The sequence below is a fragment of the Hydra vulgaris genome, chromosome 11 (genome assembly GCF_038396675.1).
Source record: "Hydra vulgaris chromosome 11, alternate assembly HydraT2T_AEP".
Lineage (NCBI taxonomy): Eukaryota > Metazoa > Cnidaria > Hydrozoa > Anthoathecata > Hydridae > Hydra > Hydra vulgaris.
Genome location: NC_088930.1, coordinates 16282615 through 16301976, shown reverse-complemented (window position 1 = coordinate 16301976; position 19362 = coordinate 16282615). Strand labels below are relative to the sequence as shown.

Here is a 19362-nt window from a genome sequence, read left to right as displayed (position 1 = left end):
TTAAATAAGAGTGCTTCTTTACTGGAAATATCTCCTCTAAAAAATGTAAGTAAATGTGACAAATTAGAATATGGAAAGCAAAAGTTAAAAAACTGGAAACAAATATGACAAACCTAGTAGCATCAGCATTGGATATAGACCCAAAAGAAATAGTATCTAAGAAAAAGCAAAAGTGCACTAACTGTAATGATTTAGACAAACTTTTAGATGCAATAAAGGAAAAAGGAAAAATCAGTTTGAATGAAGAAAAAGTTCAGTAACTAACATTAACTCCTGATAGTTGGTCAATTAAAAAAACTTGCAATGCATTTTCAGTTTCAGACCATCTTGTTAAGAAAGCCAGAAAACTGAAAAATGAAAAGGGAATACTTGCTAAATCTGAGGCTAAAAAAGGACATCCTTTAAAGGATATTGTTAAGCAGAGAGTCATTGAAATATATGAATCTGACGAATACACTAGACAATGTCCAGGAAAAAAAGACTTTGTTTCTGTGCATATAAATAATGTGTAAGTTCATAAACAAAAACGCTTAATATTAGTTCATTTAAAAGAACTTCATCTGGAATTTAAGAAGTTATACCCTGAACGCAAAGTTGGATTCAGCAAGTTCTCTGAACTCTGAAGGCCAAAGTAGTGCCTTACTGTTAATAATAGTGAAAGCCACTCAGTTTGTGTATGTTCTTACCATCAAAATGCTAAGTTGATGTGCTCTGCTCTTCCTAACAGCCATTTAATATATTACAAAGATTTAATGAAAGTATGTGTTTGTAATATAGATAGTCGAAACTGCATGTTTCATCTATGTTCCAACTGCCATGGTAAAATAAATTTGAAGACTTAGTTAGAAAATGTGTTTAAAAAGAATGATTTTGATTTTGATGATCAGATCACATATAAACAATGGGTGTCAACTGACCAAACTGCACTTATATCAGTGAAACTTTGTATGACCTTTGTCACCACCTTTTTATCAAAGAAGCACAGTCTTCCTACTTATCAGAGGGAAAAAAAACATTAGACCAATATACCTGCATTATTCTGATGGATTTTGCAGAAAACTATAGTTTTCTTGTACAAGATGCTATACAAGGGTTTTACTGGCAAGCCGATCAAGCTACTTTACACCCATTTGCTGTTTATTACAAAGATGAAAAAGATCACCTTAAATGTAAATGCTATTGTTTAATTTCTGACCATCTTTGTCATGACTAATCAGCAGTCCATTGTTTTCTCACAAAGTTGCTCCCTATGGTCAAAATCAAACTACCCACAGTGAATAAAGTTAAATACTTCAGTGGTGGTGCTGCATCACAGTATAAAAACTACAAATGTCTAATAAACTTAAATTATCACATTGTAGATCACCAAATAAATGCTGAGCATCACTTCTTTGCTATGTCAAATTGCAAAAGTCCATGTGATGGAATAGGAGATACTATAAAAAGAGAAGCAGCAAAAGCTAGTTTATGAGCAGCAAATACAAATCAGATTCTCACACTACAAGATCTGTTGATCACTACATAGACTCAAAAAAACATCAAAGGTGTTAACATATTTTATCTTTCAAGTGATGATATCAATAACCATGAAACAACTTTTAACCTTCAGAAACAATATTAAGGGATGCGCACAGTTCCGGGAACAAGAAGCTATCACTGTTTTGTACCAGATGGAGAGAAATTGTTTTTACAAAGAATCTCTAGTGATACTGTCTATGATACTCATGTGTTAAATGATGTTAATTTGATTTAGAAAAATCCTTCAAATTTTTAACCCGGTAAATATATTGCATGCTTTTACGATAAAGAATGATACATAGGGCTTGTGGTTGATATTTGTAATGAAAACCAAGACGTTAATGTAAAGTTTATGCAAAGAAACAAATTAAATTTAAAATAGACAATTGATGCACGATCAAGTCAGTGTTGGGTTCCATTTGACAAGATAATATGTCAAGTGTTCCATTGATTAAAAGTATAAGTGCTCGTGACTATATTCTTGCTAGTAACGACTATGACAGTATTATGAGTTATATAAATCAGAGATAAGCTATTTAGTTTCATGTATACATACTTTTTCTTTTAACTGATTATCTTACTCTTTGAATGTACTTTTTTACAGTATAGTTTGTATAAAATTAGAGCTATAAATTTTGTATGTGGTAAGTGGTATTTTTTTGTTCTCCTTTTAAAAATATCAACACTCTCAAAAGGCTACAACCATGTCTTAAGATAGAGTATAGGCCTTTAAATTTTTTTTGGTGATTGTCTATATATAGAACCTCAACATTAAAAAGTTTCATAATTTATTTCAACTGTTTACGCTATTTTCTATGCCAGCAAAGTCAATGTAATTTATCATAATTTTTTAAAAAAGTGATTTTTCAATAGGCTGCTGCATGTGCTAAATTAATTTTTAATGCATAATTTTGATTATTCTAACAAGTAGTGACCCTAAGTACACAAAGGTAACAAAAAAATCCACTTTCTGTAAGTAAGTATTAAACTGTAACACGTTAAAGTTCGAAAAAATATTTATAATGTTGGAATATTTAGCAACTTTAAGATACAATAACTCGAAAACTGTAAAAAATCAGTCAAAAACAACTGCAATAATGGATTATTTGGGTGAAAAACTATTACCCTACAAAATTTCAGGTGATCACCATCTTTATTTAAAAAGTTATGGTTTGTCAAAAATTGAAAAAAACTGCTGTAAGCTCCTGATACACAAATTTTTCGGATTTTGGTCATTTTTAATTCAATCATAACTTTTGAACAAATTGGTCAATCAAGCTGGAATTTTCTGGATTGTATTTTTTTCGTAAGATCTGTGTGTGGTCAAAGTTTAAAGCAAATCTGAGATGGTACCCTGGGGAACTTTCAAAAAACTAGGTGGTTTGATATGGAATAACCCTAATAGTATAAAGTGCAGTGTCTTTTCAGCAATCATAAACGCTACGTACATTAGTAATTTCAATATTTGGAATGATATTAGTAAGACCTTTTGTATTATTTACAAAAATGTTTCTTTTTTACTGCAGTATTTGAATCATCGTTTGAATAATTGGTGAGTTAATTAATATGAAAGTTGGTGTTTTCAATTTTAGTGTTATCTATGTAAATTGTACTTTGATCAAATGATGTATTAATGTGTATTGATGTATAAATGGGGTATTGCAATAAATGTGGTCTGATAAGGCAAACACAGTTTTTGTGGCAGCACAATCTACTTGCTTCTTCAGGACAACTATATTGTCTTTTTTTAGGAAGACATCCATCAAAAAGTAAAACAGCTGGTCTCAAAGTATTACCATATGATTTTTTAATCATTCCTTTAATGTATGTAACGTTTTCACTAGTTTACATTTCTTTTTATAGTCACAATATCTGTAAAATATATCTTTACTGAATTAAGGGTATAACGTCTCATTTAATGACCATTTAGCTGTAATTTTAGATATTCATGTGGGTCGAAACTGCATTGAAAACAATATTTGATTGTTTTTGCTTTCAGTTTATTTGTTAGCTCTGGGCAATGTAAATACATTTGTATTTTATTTTGCAATTCTTTTAAAGTTCCAATAGAAGACTGTCCTATCTCATGTAACCATTTTACAATTCGCTCTTTATTAAAACTTTCTACGTTCTCAGTCATTATGAATTAAGAAATAATATAGAAGTGGCTATAGTGTTTTGCTGAAGTTTTTGAAGAAAGAAAAAGAAAGAAAAAAACAAGTTACAATCTTTACTTTTTTCCATACATTACATTAATTTCATGTCCAGACCTTAGAAATGAACTTGGCTAATAAATTGGCTTAGAAATGAACTTGGCTAATAAATTGGCTTAGAAATGAACTTGGCTTATTTATTGGGTGATGATTCTTGTAAAAACATTTCCTTTTCTTTTCCTTGCTTAAAAAAAATTTTTTACTTATTTATAAACATGGTATTAAGAAAACGCCCTATTAAACATAGTAATGGCATCTATATATTATCTCGTTAAAAGACCTTCATGGTTGTTTTAAACATCAGCATTTTAGCACAGATGGCCAAGAGTTGTATTAACTTATAAAGAAGAGGACAAAAAAGCATAATTATATAGTTGTGTGGATAGCATTGAGTTAATATAGAAGAGGACAAAAAGTATAAATATATAGTTGTGTGAATAACATTGAGTTTATATAGAAAAGAACAAAAAAAGCATAAATATATAGTTGTGTGGATAGCATTGAGTTTAGCAACAGGTAAACTTAATTCACAGAAGTCATTAATCAATTTGTTTTGTTTTTACTGGTAGAGAGTGTGTGGCATGTAAAGTTAAGAAAAATAAAAGTAGTATACACAAATTTTTATTATAGGATTAAATTTTATTTATCTAAAAGTATGTGACAAGTATATGCAGAAGGACTACGTAAAGTAAATCCTAAAATATATGCATAAAAGTTGTCCCCTAAAAAATATGTCACCTATATTTGTTAAGGAAAAATCATTTTTTATGAGTATTTTGATATAATCTTACTTGGCCAAAGTTATAATTTCATATCTCGTATAATTTGCTAAATAAAAAAATTTATCCAGTACACCTAATTTTAAGCATTCTCTGAAATCTTCCAATACAGCTTAAAATATTGTAAAATATTTCTAAACAGCTTGTAATGTTGAAGGTTTTCATCACAGTTTGTGTTGTTAATGGAAGCATCCAATATAGCTTGTGATGTTGAAGAAAGCTTTTGATGCAGCTTGTATTACTCAAAAAGACTTTCATTACAACTTATAGTATTAAGATTTTTTTGAAAACTTAGCGAATGTAATCAACTGAGATATTTTTTTGTTGTTGATATAATTGTTTAACTTTGAGTTTTAAGAATTATTTGGTAATGGATTAATATATTATTGATTGCATTTTATTATTATCTATAATTATTATCTCTGTTTATATGTTAGAAAAAGATACAGAGCAAAAAAACTGCAGCATTTCACACAAGAACGACAGTAATGAAAGTGAGATATCTAGTTCTAAAGCTACTGATGGACTTGTTGATAATGAAGGTTCCATTACTTCAAACAGAGAACATTATGGAAGTGATGACGAGGATGATATTTTTAATCGCAATCAAAATAAACCATTTATGAAAAGATCAAATAGAGCTGAAAATGAACTTAAAAAAAATAATGAAAGGCTTTTAAAAAGAGTTTCTGCTATGTTATCCGACGATGACGAAGCTTTCCTTGGAAGGAATCAGGATGAATATATTTCGGATTGCTCAAGTCATGTATGCTCTGATAGTGAAGAAGAAATTCTTAGAGTATCAAATAAGAAACTATGTTCAGATCATAAAAAAGAAGAAAATGAGTTTGGCAATAACAAAAAAACTGATATTGTCCACCAAAATGAACAAGAAATTTTAGGTAGAGGTACTTCACTTAGAGTAAATGAAACATATATTCGAGATCAGCAGATTGCTGAAAGCCATAACAGTGAAGAGTTCAAGCACCATTTGTACCATAATGAAAAAGGTACAGTGCAATCTTCATCATTTCCAAGTACTGATAAATATACTATAGAGCAGCCAGGTTTAACCAATGGAGGCTCTTTATCTAGGCTTCAAAATAATCATATACCTTTATTTACAAATAACCAGCCTACATCATACTTAAGTAACAATTTATATTCAAGTCAAAATTCATATCCTCATCCATCTGTGTACCAGCTGGGTGTTATGGGTTATCCTAATGAAGGTAATGATAAGCATTTTGAAAGTCGCCAGCATTCAGCTTTAAAAAATGAAAGCCAACCTGATTGGGGTAGTTTTTCTGGAGCAAATAAAAACAACTATCAAAAAGCTGGTGTTTTGCATCAAAGTCAGACAAAATACTCAGGGTTTTCTTCACCTAGTCAAAACTATAATGCTGAAAGTGTCAGCACTTCAGAGACTTTAAAGACAAGTTTTTCACATTTTCATTCAAAAAGTTCTTTACCCCAATCAGTATCATCCGTGTCTTCTGCCTCAAATCCTTCGTTTAGTAACTCTCCTGATTCAAGCTACTTTTCATCTACTATTACCTCATCATCAAACAATTCAATGAATTCAGATAAAGCCACTGTTTCGTTTTCAACAACAACAAGTTCAAATATATATTCAACTTGTCATCCAAATTCTATTGAAATATCTGGAAATTCTATGTTTCAGCAAGGTAGTATTTCTGGCTCAATGCAATTTCCGTCATCAGGTATAGTTAATCCACACTATTCTAATCCAAATGGTCCATACATTCCACAGTCTACTAATCCTTTATTTCCTGAATCTGGTATGGCACCATTTACTCAATCAAGTTCTTTACCACCCCTATCAAGTTCAATTACTTCAAATCCAAGCTTGATTCAATCTTCGCCAATACCTGGTTCTGTTCCGCAATCTTCATCTCCTTTTAAAATAAATAGTTCACCTCAAAAATCTAATATAGTGTCGCTTCACCCAAACTCACAGCGTTACCATCAAATTTTTTTTTATCAACATCAACTTTTAATTATGCAATTCCAGCAATATCAGTTCCAGTTACAACTTCAGTTTCAGCAATTAAATCAGCAACAAATTGGCCAGCAACAACAGTTTTTGTTGCAGCAACAATTTCATCAACAGTTAATCCTACTGCAACAGCAACTTGTCCAACAACAAGTATTTTTTATTTTTATTTTAATGTTTTAAAAAACACATTTTTTTTAAATATTTTTTAGAGAAAAATATTCTTTCTCTAATTTTGTAGAACCAACTTTATCGAATGGCTGCAAACGGAATTCAATTTACTGAGCACCAGCTTAATGCAATGTACCAACAACAGATGCTTACTCAACAATCTTATAGTCAGTGGATTGTGGCACTTTCACCTGAACAGCAAGTTTTGTTTCAGCAGCGTATGCAGGCTTGCATGCAACAAGTGCAACACCAAATGGCCCAAATCTTGCAACAGTCTTCAAGAAAAGAGGTGTTAATTATAAACTTAAAAATTATTAAATAAACATATTTTTAAAAATTTATATTGTTTTATAAATGAATAACAATGCTTTTTATAAAACTATAGAACTCTTCAATACAAAGATTTTATTGGCAATATCTTGAATATTTGTTTGCTATTTATAAAAGAGTTTTTTGTGAGCTTTTTGTTTTTAAGAAAAAGTTTGAGGAATATTTTTTGTCTAATAAATAATTTATGATAAAGATATATTTAAAATGCAAATTTGAATTTGAATTTAATATCAAAAGAGGACACAGTTTATATTTTAAATCCATTTTGGTTATTATATTAATTTTTTGCTATTTTAGGAAGAACAGAAGAAGAAGCCAAAACCTAGACGTTCTTTAAACAAAAAAAAATCAGCAGCATTATTAGCTGCAGACTCAGTTCAAACATCTCAGCCTTCTACAAAGTTTCCGGTGCCAGAGTTATCTGAAGAAATGAAAATACGAACAGGGCAGAATTTAGTTGTTTCAAAAGAAGAATCTTTACATTCAGAGCCTATCCAAATCATTTCTAAACCAGATTCAATTTTACCAATTAATTCTGTTAGTTCAGATTCTAAACCAAACCAACAAAATTCTTGTAAACCAAAACCAGAGGAAAAAGCAATAAATCCTAATATCATATCTCCTCAATATGAAAAAATACATGAGAGTTTTATTAGGCATCAAAAACAATTTCGGGGGGAAATTCCTCCTGGTCCCTCGCCATTATCAGGTTACTCGAGATGCGATACGCAACCCGGTCAAGATTTTCAAAGAACACAACAAAATGATATTTCAAAACCGGTTACAACAGTATTATCTGGTGAAATATCTCCAGGTAGTATGCATCAAAAAGCTGAACAACTTCTTAATCCAAGAAATACTGTTATACCACCAAAGCAAAATTTTTTCCCAACTCATCCATCTAAGTTATTTAAGCAAGCCACGGAAAAGTGTGAGAAATCTCCTTCACAGGAGTCATTAGTTTCTAATGCTATTCTTCCTATGGGTGAAACTCCATCTTTTGGTTCTCGTCCTGGCATTAATCAACTAAGTTCTGAACCATCTCGTATTCGCAATCCTTTTCTAAATACAAAAACTGGAGAAAGTTCTCCATCAAATAATTCTGCATTTAGTGTTAGCAATTTGTTAGGAACACCCAAAAAACAATCACTTGTTTCTACTAATTCACAACCACTTTTTGAACCTGCTAAAAAAGCTAATATCACATCGGAACATCTATCTGTGAGTCAAGTCATTAAACAAAATGATTCTGATCTTGGAACAAATTCCCCAAACGACTTAGTTTGTGACAACATGTACCATATGACAGATGGTGAAACAGAAAAGTATGAAGGAATGAATACACAGCTAAAGAATCTAATAAAATTGCATAACAAAAAAAAGGATAAAATTCTTGAAGAAAAAAAAAGACTGCGAGAATTAGAAAGAATTAAAAAAAAAGAGGAAAAAGAAAAAATAAAAGTTATACGAGAACAAAGAAAGGCCGAAAAATATCAGCAACGAATGTTAAAACAAAAAGCATTGCAAGAAGCAAAAGCACAACAGCTTGTAATTAAAAAGCATAAAAAAATTATAGTTCCATTAGAAATTCCTGACATGCCATCAGGTTCTAAAACTCCAACTATAGTTAGTCCGCTTTCTTCATTTACTCCAAAAACACCACCTATGGTTGTAACACCTAAAATACCTCTTTGTGAACCAGATGTGCATTTAGTTTGTCCTCTTGTTCAACCTTATGGTTTTAATAATTCTAACACATTTAAAATTACAGGAAAATTTGGCTATGCTTTGATAGAAAATGTAATAGATGTTTATAATGAAAAACCGTATACAACCTCACCTATTGCTACTAGTTCCTTCTTACAGCCTATATCACATTGCAGCGTAGTTGTAAATGACATTTTAAACGATGTTTCGTTGTTCCCTAGTCCTGAACCAAATAACGAGAATTCATTAATGCATTCTGATATACAAAAAGACAAACTCTTAGGTTCAATTGTGAAAGAAGAGTCAGAAAGCATTCGAACAATATCAAGTACTCAAAACATTATGAACTTTAAAGATGAAGATGTTGATTCTGAAATTGAAGACACAATATCTCGATGTAATTTATGTTATGGTTTATTGCATAATGCTGTTTTTTATGTAGATAAAAACATGGAAAATGTAACAGAATGCATGTATGATAAATTTGAACTTATGTCTTCTGAACAACTTGCATTTTGTAGTAATGAGTGTGTAGAAGCATACCAAAGAAAAGTCGACTATACTTTTGAGAATGATGATCAAGAATTAATTGATGCTGTTAAAGTTTCTTCAATGGTTACAACTGATGAGTTGCATGTATTTTTGCCATTACCTTCAGATGAAATACGTGGTGATGTTTGTGCAAGTGGCATGAGTAATAAACTTGTTTCAAAAAGCAATTGTCGTTGGAAGCGTTGGCGTGTTTCAAGTGATAATGAAAAGAAAACAAAAATTAAATCTGTGAAAGAAGATATCAATCAACTTATGAAAAAATATTTTGTTGCTTTAAGACCAAGTGAAAGCATACGAGATAGACGACAATGTTGTTTTTGTCTTGTTGTTGGTGACGGTGAAGCAAACCAATCTTCAAGGTTGCTTAATTGCAATGTTGATTCATGGGTACATCTTAATTGTGCTTTATGGTCAAGTGAAGTTTACGAGTCTTTGAATGGTGGTTTGCATAATGTTGACAAAGCACTAACTAGGTCAAAACAAATGAGATGCAGTTATTGTTCAAAAATAGGTGCTACTTTAAATTGCTCATATACCTTTGGTGCTCAGCAGAGGTTGCACTGTGAGAAATCCTTTCATTTTCATTGTGCACTTCAGTCACATGCTGCTCTTTATAAAGATAAAGTAAATATTTTTTATTTTTTATTTCAAACTTCATTTGACAATGTTAGGTATTATTATTCTCACTTAATATCCATAAGAATGTTACTTAGTTATTAAATATGGTATTTTGTTGTTATTATTAATTCTGTTTAAATTTAAAATATTGACAAATTTTGTTTAGCAATCCCTTTAAAGTATGTTTAGCAAGAGTTTTTGATGATCTTTTTTTTATTTTTGTTAATAACTTGTTTCTTTAAATTGTTTTTCTTAAGACTATACTTTGTTCTGAGCATAAATCTCTTGGTATTCGTAAAGAAGAACTTGATTCATATGCTGTACAAAGAAAAGTTTATATCGAAAGAAACATAACAGAACAAATAGCAAGGTAAATTTTTTAATATTAACTAGGGTTGAGCTGTTACCATTAATTTACAGGTAAATTTTTATAAAGATAAATTACAAATTTACAGATAAAATGATATCGCTAAATTTCAGTAAATAATTATTTTTTATTAATGCCTAAACCCAACAACAAGAAAACATCCAACCTGTGTCATGTTCTGATTATGCTTTACTATTCAAACCAGTGTCATGTTCTGGTGATGATTTACTATTTGTTACACTGCAGGCCTTGTTACGAGATTTTGCTGCGTAGCGAAAACGCTTAACGCATTTCAAAGTAACTCAACTCAGCAAATATATTTTGCATTGTTAGAAGTTATATTGCGTCACTAGTGTCATTTCAAGTACCGCATTGTAATTAAAGTTATTTTATCAACGTGTTAAAAATCATACAAACAGTTTTTTTTTCTCACTATAACAAAAGTTACAAATAAAATCTAAGTTCTTATTTAAAAAATCATTTTTATTATTTTTTTCAAATATGAATTAAATTTTATTTTGAAAAAAATATTTTTTTCATGAAACATAAAATAATGTTTGTTTATTTTCTTATAATTTTAAAGTTGGTTTTTGGTTATTTTATTAACTGTTAATAAATTTTTTCTTATTTAATTTGTAAACTCTTTTTAATAATGTTTTTAAACAATAAAGAGTTTTTTTTGTTATTTATCAGTTACCGATAACATATTCGTGATCATAGTTTATTTTCATAAATTAAACAAACGTCATTAAAACTTTACGTTATTGAATTAACAATAAACAAAATATCTTATTAATAAAATATTTACATCAAAATAAATCGTGCATTTTTTAAACTATTATGACTAAAAATAATTTTATATTTAAAAGGAATTATATATTTAATTCCTTAAGATAAAACTTAAAACACTTTATTTTTTTTAACTAATTTTTAACAACAACAAAAAAAAATTATTAAACAAACTGTTTCTTTAACAAAAAATCTATTAGTTTATAATTGCGGTTAAATGCTTTTACTTACGACTTTATTTCTTCTAAATAAACGTCACGTTAACGACATCAAAAGATAATTTAAATATTCTAAAAGATAAAAGTTTTTGCGTAGTGCAAAACTGCTGAACGCGTAGGCAAATCGCCTTTTCGCAGGCAAAATGCGAGCTGCGTAGCGCTTCTTGACAAGGCCTGCACTGGAAATTGAAAACTGGAACCGCACTGGAAAAAAACAGAGTTTTAATCTAACACCTATCAGCAAGAAATTTTTTTAGCCATAGCTATATATTATACAGATATGTCATCCTTTTATCTAGTTTATTTGTAATAGTAAAACAAATCTGCAAAAAATTACTAAAAAAATTAAAAGATGGTTTTTTCTAATTTTATTGGAAAATTATCTTTCTAAAATATTAAGTCATGTTAAGCTAATAATATCCCCAAAAAAATGACATGCTAAATACTAAATATTATAATACAATAATATTGATATATATTATTTAATTTCTTCTAAAAATAATTTTTTTAAAAGTGGTGCAAACTAACAAAATTTTTTACAAAGTTGCATTAAAAATATTTAATACCTTTAAAAAATTATAAGTTAACTAAAATAAAGAAACTGCTACTCTAAATCAATAAGTTTTGACAATTTGTTTTGTTTTTAAAGAGAAATGTTTCTTTTTTCTTTTATTTTTTTTTTGAAACTAAATAAAATTAATTCAAATATTTAATTGGAGACAATATAATATCAGAAAACCTAGTTTTAACAGACATCAAATTTAGGGAGACTGCTTAAAGATGGCTTTTATTTATTTTAAATTTAACTTTTTTTACCTGTTAATAGCCATTTTATTTATAAAAGTTTTTTCATTTTGTCAGCTTCTGAATTATGCAATGATAAATTTTTAATATATAAATTGTTATTGTATTTTATTTTGTCTATTTAGGATGTTGAGTTTAAACAATAGTTTTGAACGCAAAGAATATACATTTCGTGTTGGTAATTTAATATTTCACGAATTAGGACATGTTCCAATGCAGTTACTAGATAACTTTTCATCTAAAGACTTTGTTTATCCGGTAAGAATTTTATTTAAAGCAAACAAAATTAACTATTATTCATTTAAATTATGGTTTTTAATTTTTTTGACTGCTTTGGGATTTTAAAACATTGTGTCAAAAGAGCTTTTATTGATTTCTTTTTAAATGCTTGTTCTATTTTTTTAAAATTATATAAAAAAATTATTAATACTTGTGAAAAGTTGTAAATTTTATGTTCCATAAATCTTTGAGTTTTTTTTTGATGGAGAAGTTTTTGTAAAAAAAACTGTTTGTTTAGATTTTTTAGGTAATGTCAAGAATCTGTCGCAAAACATTTATGTTTAATGAAAAATGAACTAAGAAAAATGAGCAACTTAATTTTTTCGTTTTAACTAAAAAAAAGTTTGAAGTAAAAATGAGTTTGTCTGATAAAGGATTTCCTTGTGGTGGTCTTTAACTACTTCAAGAAGGAGCTGAAGCTGGACTTCTACTCTTGTCCTCCTGCTCCTTGTTAACTCTTGGACCAAAGCAACTCCACACTCTGCTGCATCATTACTCATAACCAGCCCTTCAATTCATTTTAGGCCAACTTGATAGGAAGGACTATTTATCTAATTCAGAGGGTTCTCATTAAAAAAACTCATTTTGGTAAAGCAGTTCGAACCTTTTGATATTTTTAGTTGCAGAGGAGGCTGTGGTCATGTCTTTTAGGCTATCAAGAAGAGTCTTTTGTTGTGGAGAAAGTTTGTCAGTTCTGTCAACTGCTATCATGTTTGCGATGAAGGAATCTTTTTGAAGTTACATCTCTTTATCAAAAAGTGTTGTTATAATGTTGACTTCAGACAGATAACATGTATAGCTTGCCAGTGTATTCAGCCCTACTTTCCTGGTGATTGTATTGCCCTCCTCCTGCAGGGCCTTAAGAATGGTTATTTCAGGGAACACTGATAGCGGAATGGGCTGAGAATCAGATGTGAGTTTTATGCAATAATACAAAAGTCAGCCAGCCTTGGAGTCTTCCATAAAATACATATGCCTGTATGGGACAGGGGGGGGTAACTCAAAAAGGTACAAATGCATACAAGCAAGAAGGCAGGGTTTTAAAGGCAGCCAGTTAAACAAAAGCATTGAATTTTACAAGTTTAAAAAATGAATATTATATTTTATAACAGAGATATGTTGAATACAGTTAAGTAAAAGGGGAGGTGGGTCTTAAATCAGTGGTTTTACTGTGTACATACTTCATGGATGCCCGCTATTTGAGATCAAGTGTCTTAGTAGTTGATGTTAGAGAAATAATGAAAAAAGATCCTTATATTTAGACCATATATGGCCTTGCTAGCCATTTTGCTTCATGCACAGCCCTGAGTTTTTCAAAGACAATCCTTTGGTGGCTATGTGGTTCTCTCCAAGAAAGATAACAAAAAACTCAAGGAGCTCTCGGTAGTTGTTGCGCAATTGTGTCTGGTAGCAGAAATTGAAGACATAAATGACCTAAAACTTTCTTTTGGGTGGCATCTTCTGTTGTTCAGTAGTTTTTCTTTAGACCCACTTTTATTGGCAGTTGTGTCAAAGCTGTCTTAAAAATTCCATCCATCAATTACCTCAATAATTATTTTAGCTAGTGGCTGAGGTTTGCCATGGTGATGATAATGACAATATTCTTCTATTAGTTCATGGCTGGATATCTGCACAGGCTTTTATCCAATGTACTTGATAAATTGATGATGTCTCAGTTCTGTTCTGGCATACCTTCTTTTCTCATTTAAATCTCTTTTCCACTATCATCTTCTGTTTCCTTTTCTTTATTTTATTGTCAATTCAATCTTTGTTCATCCTTAACATTGTTCATTTTTTGTTCTCCCTTTGAAAAGTAAGGAAGCTATGGTCTTCTTCAATCATCATCAAATGCATTGCATCCTGATGAGCCATATAAAACAAATCTGAAAAGATGTTTGTTTTCAATTGCCTTGGATTTGTTGAGGGTTCATTGACACATTCTTAAAATAAGGAAACTACACTCATTGTGTAGTTTCCTCAAAGATATTTTGAATTCTATGTAATGTATTTATATTATAATTCTAGGTTGGATTTGAAACAACTTCAATTTTCTGGGACAATCATGATATCCAAAAACGACGTTATTATACTTGTTCAATTAGCGAATGTATGAAATCTCCAAGATTTAAAGTTAAAGCTCATTCAAATGGTTCAGAAGGTAGTCTATACACCAGTTCCACTGCTAAAGGTAAATAATATTTAATATATTATATATATAAGACATACTAGGGTGATCCAAAATATACAAGTTAGTACATCCGTCTAAACTCAGAGTTTAGTTTTTAATCCTAATTTAATGTCATAATCATTTTGGTTTTTCTTTTCAAATGTATATTATCAACCTTTATAGTCTATTTTTTACTACCCATACATCATAACACATTGGGAATATGTTCTAACAGTTTTCCTTTAATTTTGTTAATGTTAGATATTTTTAATGTAGCACATCTTGTTGATGTTCGAATTGGAGATAAATCTTGATCTTTTCCCACTTTTGCTTTTTAGGCCTCTTATGCTTTACCTGATCCAATCATATTTATTAAAAGTATTTAAAAGTTTTAATACATTTTATCTTGTGACCTTAATTTCTTTTCTAAATACTCTGAAGGTGGAAAAAACTTCTAAAAAACATTAGTGGTAAACCATATAATCATTTATTTTACACTTATAATTTATAATAAAGTAATCATTGTTCCTGAAAATTTTTGATAATTCAAAGGTTAAGAAAAAGAGCCCAAGTTTACTTTGATGCTTCTTCATTCTGCATTCTATATTTACTGTACAAAAAAAAATTGAATATTTGCACAATGACCTGCCATAATCTAAAATCTATTCTTAATTTTTCTTTTCACTCATTTTCTTAATTCAAAAATCATCAATGGTTATTCCATTAATTTATTTGTTTGTTTTATTTATTTGTTTTCTTATAATTAATTTTTTTTTTTTTTTTAATGTTTTTTTATTTTAGTTTTTTTGTTTGTTTTATTTGGCCACTATTTACACAATTTAATCTTTGCCACTTTTTAAAATATTTTTTTTTTATTTGCAATATTCTCTGTTTCGTTAGCCATATTCTCTGTTTCATTGGCAACTTAAAAAGTTTTATATTTCATAATTAATTATATTTTTAACATTATAAATTTACAGTTATGATGTTTTTTTTGTTTATCCTCAGGTGCTATAAATGAAATTATAGCAAACATTCAAAAGTTGAGAGAAAAAGAAAATTGTTTGAAAGTTTTTCCAGAATTTATTTGTGGGGAAGATTTTTTTGGACTTTCAGAACCAACTATACAAAGAATGATTGAATCTGTAAGCTTAATTTTTTCTTTTTTTATCTTTATATTAACTTTCATGTTAACTCATAATTTATTGAATTTGGTCACTTGTTTTAAATTTCTAGCTTCCTGGTATTGATACTATTTCTAATTACAACTTTCGTTTTGGTCGAACACCTATTCTTATAGCAGAACTACCACTAGCATTAAACCCTACCGGATGCATTCGTACAGAAAAATGTCGCAAGCATCACACCAAGTATTTTTTTTTTTTTTTTCATCGTGCATTTTCTTTTTTAAAAAAAGCTGTATCTTTTTTTGTTGTTGTTTTGTATCATGGATCTTTTTTTTTTTCATTATTAGTTTGCACTATGGTCTGTAAGTAATTTGCTTTTAGACCACTTGCTATGCGAACAGCAGCTGAACACACACATACTTCGGACGCCATAATAACTGATGATAGCTGGCTAGTATATTCTCAGCGGAATGTACATATTATGAACACAAAAACTGGACAATATCGACGAATGCGACAAGAGTGGAGAAATAGTGTTGTTTTAGGAAGGTCAAGAATCCAAGGATTAGGCTTGTTTACCAAAAAAGATATAGAGGAGGTTAACATACATTCTTAAATGTTACTTTTATTAATTTTTTTCCTCGGGAATTTAATATATAACTTATACCTTAGAATACCTTTATTATTGAATATATTGGGTCTCTAATACGAAATGAAGTTGCTAATCGGCTTGAAAAACACTATGAAAGACAGGTAAAGTTATTGCTTAACCATAAGTCCTATGTGCATTTAAATTTCTTTTAATATTTTAATTTTTACCATATAGAATCGTGGAATTTATATGTTCCGGATAGATAATGATACAGTTGTTGATGCTACAATGGCAGGTGGTCCAGCACGTTATATTAACCACTCATGCGATGTAAGTTGTATGCATTAAATGTATTAATTATAATCTTTTATTTGGCATAAAAGATTTTCATCCTATTAAAATTATCTTGAATCTAGTTAAATTCTGAATCGAGTCTTCATTCAAATCAACACAAGGATTTAACCTTAATCAATGCAAAACTAAGTTCTTTTAGTCTTGTATGAATAGTGTATTTGTAATTGTATACTAACAGAGCATCTTATTTATAACTTATTAGTTCTAATATAACTATATAATTGATTAGGATTTTTTTTAGTCAGCTGCAAGTTATGGTTTATTAAAACAAGTCAATAATGTTTTTTGAGTCATTATATCACAAACCAGCAACAAATGTGACTGATATTTGATTTTTAATTAGTGCATTTATTATGTTGCTGTGTACAATTATACATACTCAACTCATGTAACAACAAGGTTGTGTACACTTATACATTCTCCATTCATGTAAGGTTGTGTACACTTATATATTCTCCATTCATGTTAGGCAACATGGGGTGATCTGAATTGGTAATGGCAAAAATAATTTTATTGACAATAAATTTTCAATTTTGATTATTTTTAAACTTAAAGCATTAAAAACCTACTTTTAAAATCTTAAAATACTTGTTTATATAATTTAAAAAATGTGTTATGGCTTAAAAACAACTATCGCCTCATAGTAATTAAAGGAGTTTTAAATTAGCAAATCATTATGGGTTTGTTGTAAAGCTACATAAAAATTCCAATTCATGATTCTGACTAGAAAGATATTATAAAGCTTGTTTTGGTTAATGTAAAACCAGCAGTTTTTTAAATTGTTTCTATATATGAAATGTATTTTTACAGTTTAAACCATTTTCATAGGAATTTGTTAATGGTTTTTAGCCATTTACTTAATATAGCATTATTATTGCTTGAGTTAAAGTGAGATAGTTTGTTCAAAAAAAAATATATATATATATATTTATATATATATATATATATATATATATATATATATATATATATATATATATATATATATATATATTTGTAATTAGCACTTTTTTTATCATATCTATTTTAAATTTGTTGTCCCATTATTTTAAAGGTATTTTATTTATAATTTTTATTTTGATACTTAGCTATGAAGTTTAGTTAAATATTAATGTATTGAATGGGCAAGTAGGCTCTTTCAATATATTAATAAGTATTATATGGAAAGAGCCAGAGTTATACTTCCCATAATTATATAATAATATTGCCAATAAAACTAAAAACTTTTTAAATATTTTCCTCTTGCCTTACTATTCTCTAAAAAACTCGTTTCTCTGTACAGCAACTTTGTTTGACAAGGATTGTGTTTCTTGTTGTGAGCAACCAAGTGTTAGTCAAGTGTTTCAAGTTGTTAGCAACCTTGTTTGTCAAGTGTTTTGCAGTTAAAGGGTTGAGAGAGGTTTTAAAAACAATAACAAAAAAGTCTACTTGACTCTAGTGACCCTTTTGTCCTTTGGGAGATGAACATTTAAAAAATGAAATCACATCTTAAAGATCTGTCAGCATTACATTAGACATAAAGTTGTATTGTCTTGCTCTTCTAAAGGATGGAGATTTCATTATTGCTTTTACAGGTAAAGCAATACAATTCTGAGGAATTGGCCAGAGAACTCAATGACTGTGAAGGCCTTGGGGCTTCGACAGAAATGTGGACAAGCAGAAGCAACGATTCTTACATATCTGCAACACTTTATTTCATCAACAAAAACTTTGAACTGAAAAAGTTTGTTCTCGCTTGCCAGCCATTTAGTGGCTGGCAAGCAAGAACAAACATTTTCAGTTTTTTTTTTTTTTTTTGCTGTTTTTTTTTTTTTTGCTGATGTCATCCTATCAGAGAGTCAGTTTTTACTTTTAGCGGAAGTTCAACCTATCTTGGATTCATTCCAGAAAGTCAGCAAGGCCTTTTCTGCTGACAAGCATCCAACACTTCATCTTGCCTGCAGCCAACTGGTCAACCTTCAGATGAAACTAAACTCCATTGTTCAATCAGACATACAATCTGCCACAAAAGACTTTGTCCAAATTCTGACTGGTGAGCTGAATAGGCGATTTTCAAACAGTGGAACAAAGAATCACTACCATGCCATGGGAAATTTTCTCCACCCCTTCTTCAAGGGTGCATTGGTGAAAAGGTATAATGATTTGGAAGGGCTAAAGGACAGGTTGGTGTATGAGCATCAAAGCCATCAAGAATTTTTGTCCCAAATCAGGAATGCTTCCCTTAATCTGACAGGGTCTGGCTTTGACCTTGACGAAGCTGAAAAATGGCATTAGAAATGTCTGCAAAAGAAATTCTGTTCAGGGAAAGTCAAAAATTTAAATTGAGTTAGACACATACAAAAGTCTCCCTCATCCTAATTCCCCAAAACACTGATATCCTAAAGTGGTGGGAAGCCCATGCAAAAATGATTCCACTACTTTCCCAAGTTGCAAGAAAATACTTGGCCATTCCTTTAACTTCTGCATCAAGTGAAAGGGTTTTCTCAGCTGCAGGCAGTGTGGTCACTGATTCAAGAACAAAGTTGGGTCCCCAAAATGCTGACAAAATTGTTTACCTCAAGACCAACATTGGAAAGATGAATAATGCACGATCTGCTTTGACAATTAAAACAGCAGACGAGGAAACAGAAAGGAAATCCAAGACCTACCAAAAAGATCAGTCTGCTGTCACTCCACTACGACAAAATAAGAGGATCCAAACAAACAGTGGTTCCATTGATATTTCTGATGATTAAACTTAATTTGTACATCGTAAATTGT

General features: G+C 29.8%; 1 protein-coding gene across 2 annotated transcripts in view; it reads left to right on the top strand.

Annotated features, from left to right (window-relative positions):
* The window catches only part of LOC100209023 (uncharacterized), a 90143-nt gene that overhangs the window by 62221 nt on the left and 8560 nt on the right, over positions 1 to 19362 (top strand). For both annotated transcript variants that reach the window (XM_065810268.1, XM_065810267.1), the window contains exons 19-29: positions 4948 to 6680; positions 6769 to 6987; positions 7326 to 9911; positions 10163 to 10275; positions 12209 to 12341; positions 14388 to 14550; positions 15538 to 15674; positions 15766 to 15899; positions 16038 to 16254; positions 16329 to 16409; positions 16483 to 16578. In XM_065810268.1, the coding sequence (XP_065666340.1) occupies positions 4948 to 6680; positions 6769 to 6987; positions 7326 to 9911; positions 10163 to 10275; positions 12209 to 12341; positions 14388 to 14550; positions 15538 to 15674; positions 15766 to 15899; positions 16038 to 16254; positions 16329 to 16409; positions 16483 to 16578 (5612 nt within the window). The remainder of the gene's footprint in view (positions 1 to 4947; positions 6681 to 6768; positions 6988 to 7325; positions 9912 to 10162; positions 10276 to 12208; positions 12342 to 14387; positions 14551 to 15537; positions 15675 to 15765; positions 15900 to 16037; positions 16255 to 16328; positions 16410 to 16482; positions 16579 to 19362) is intronic.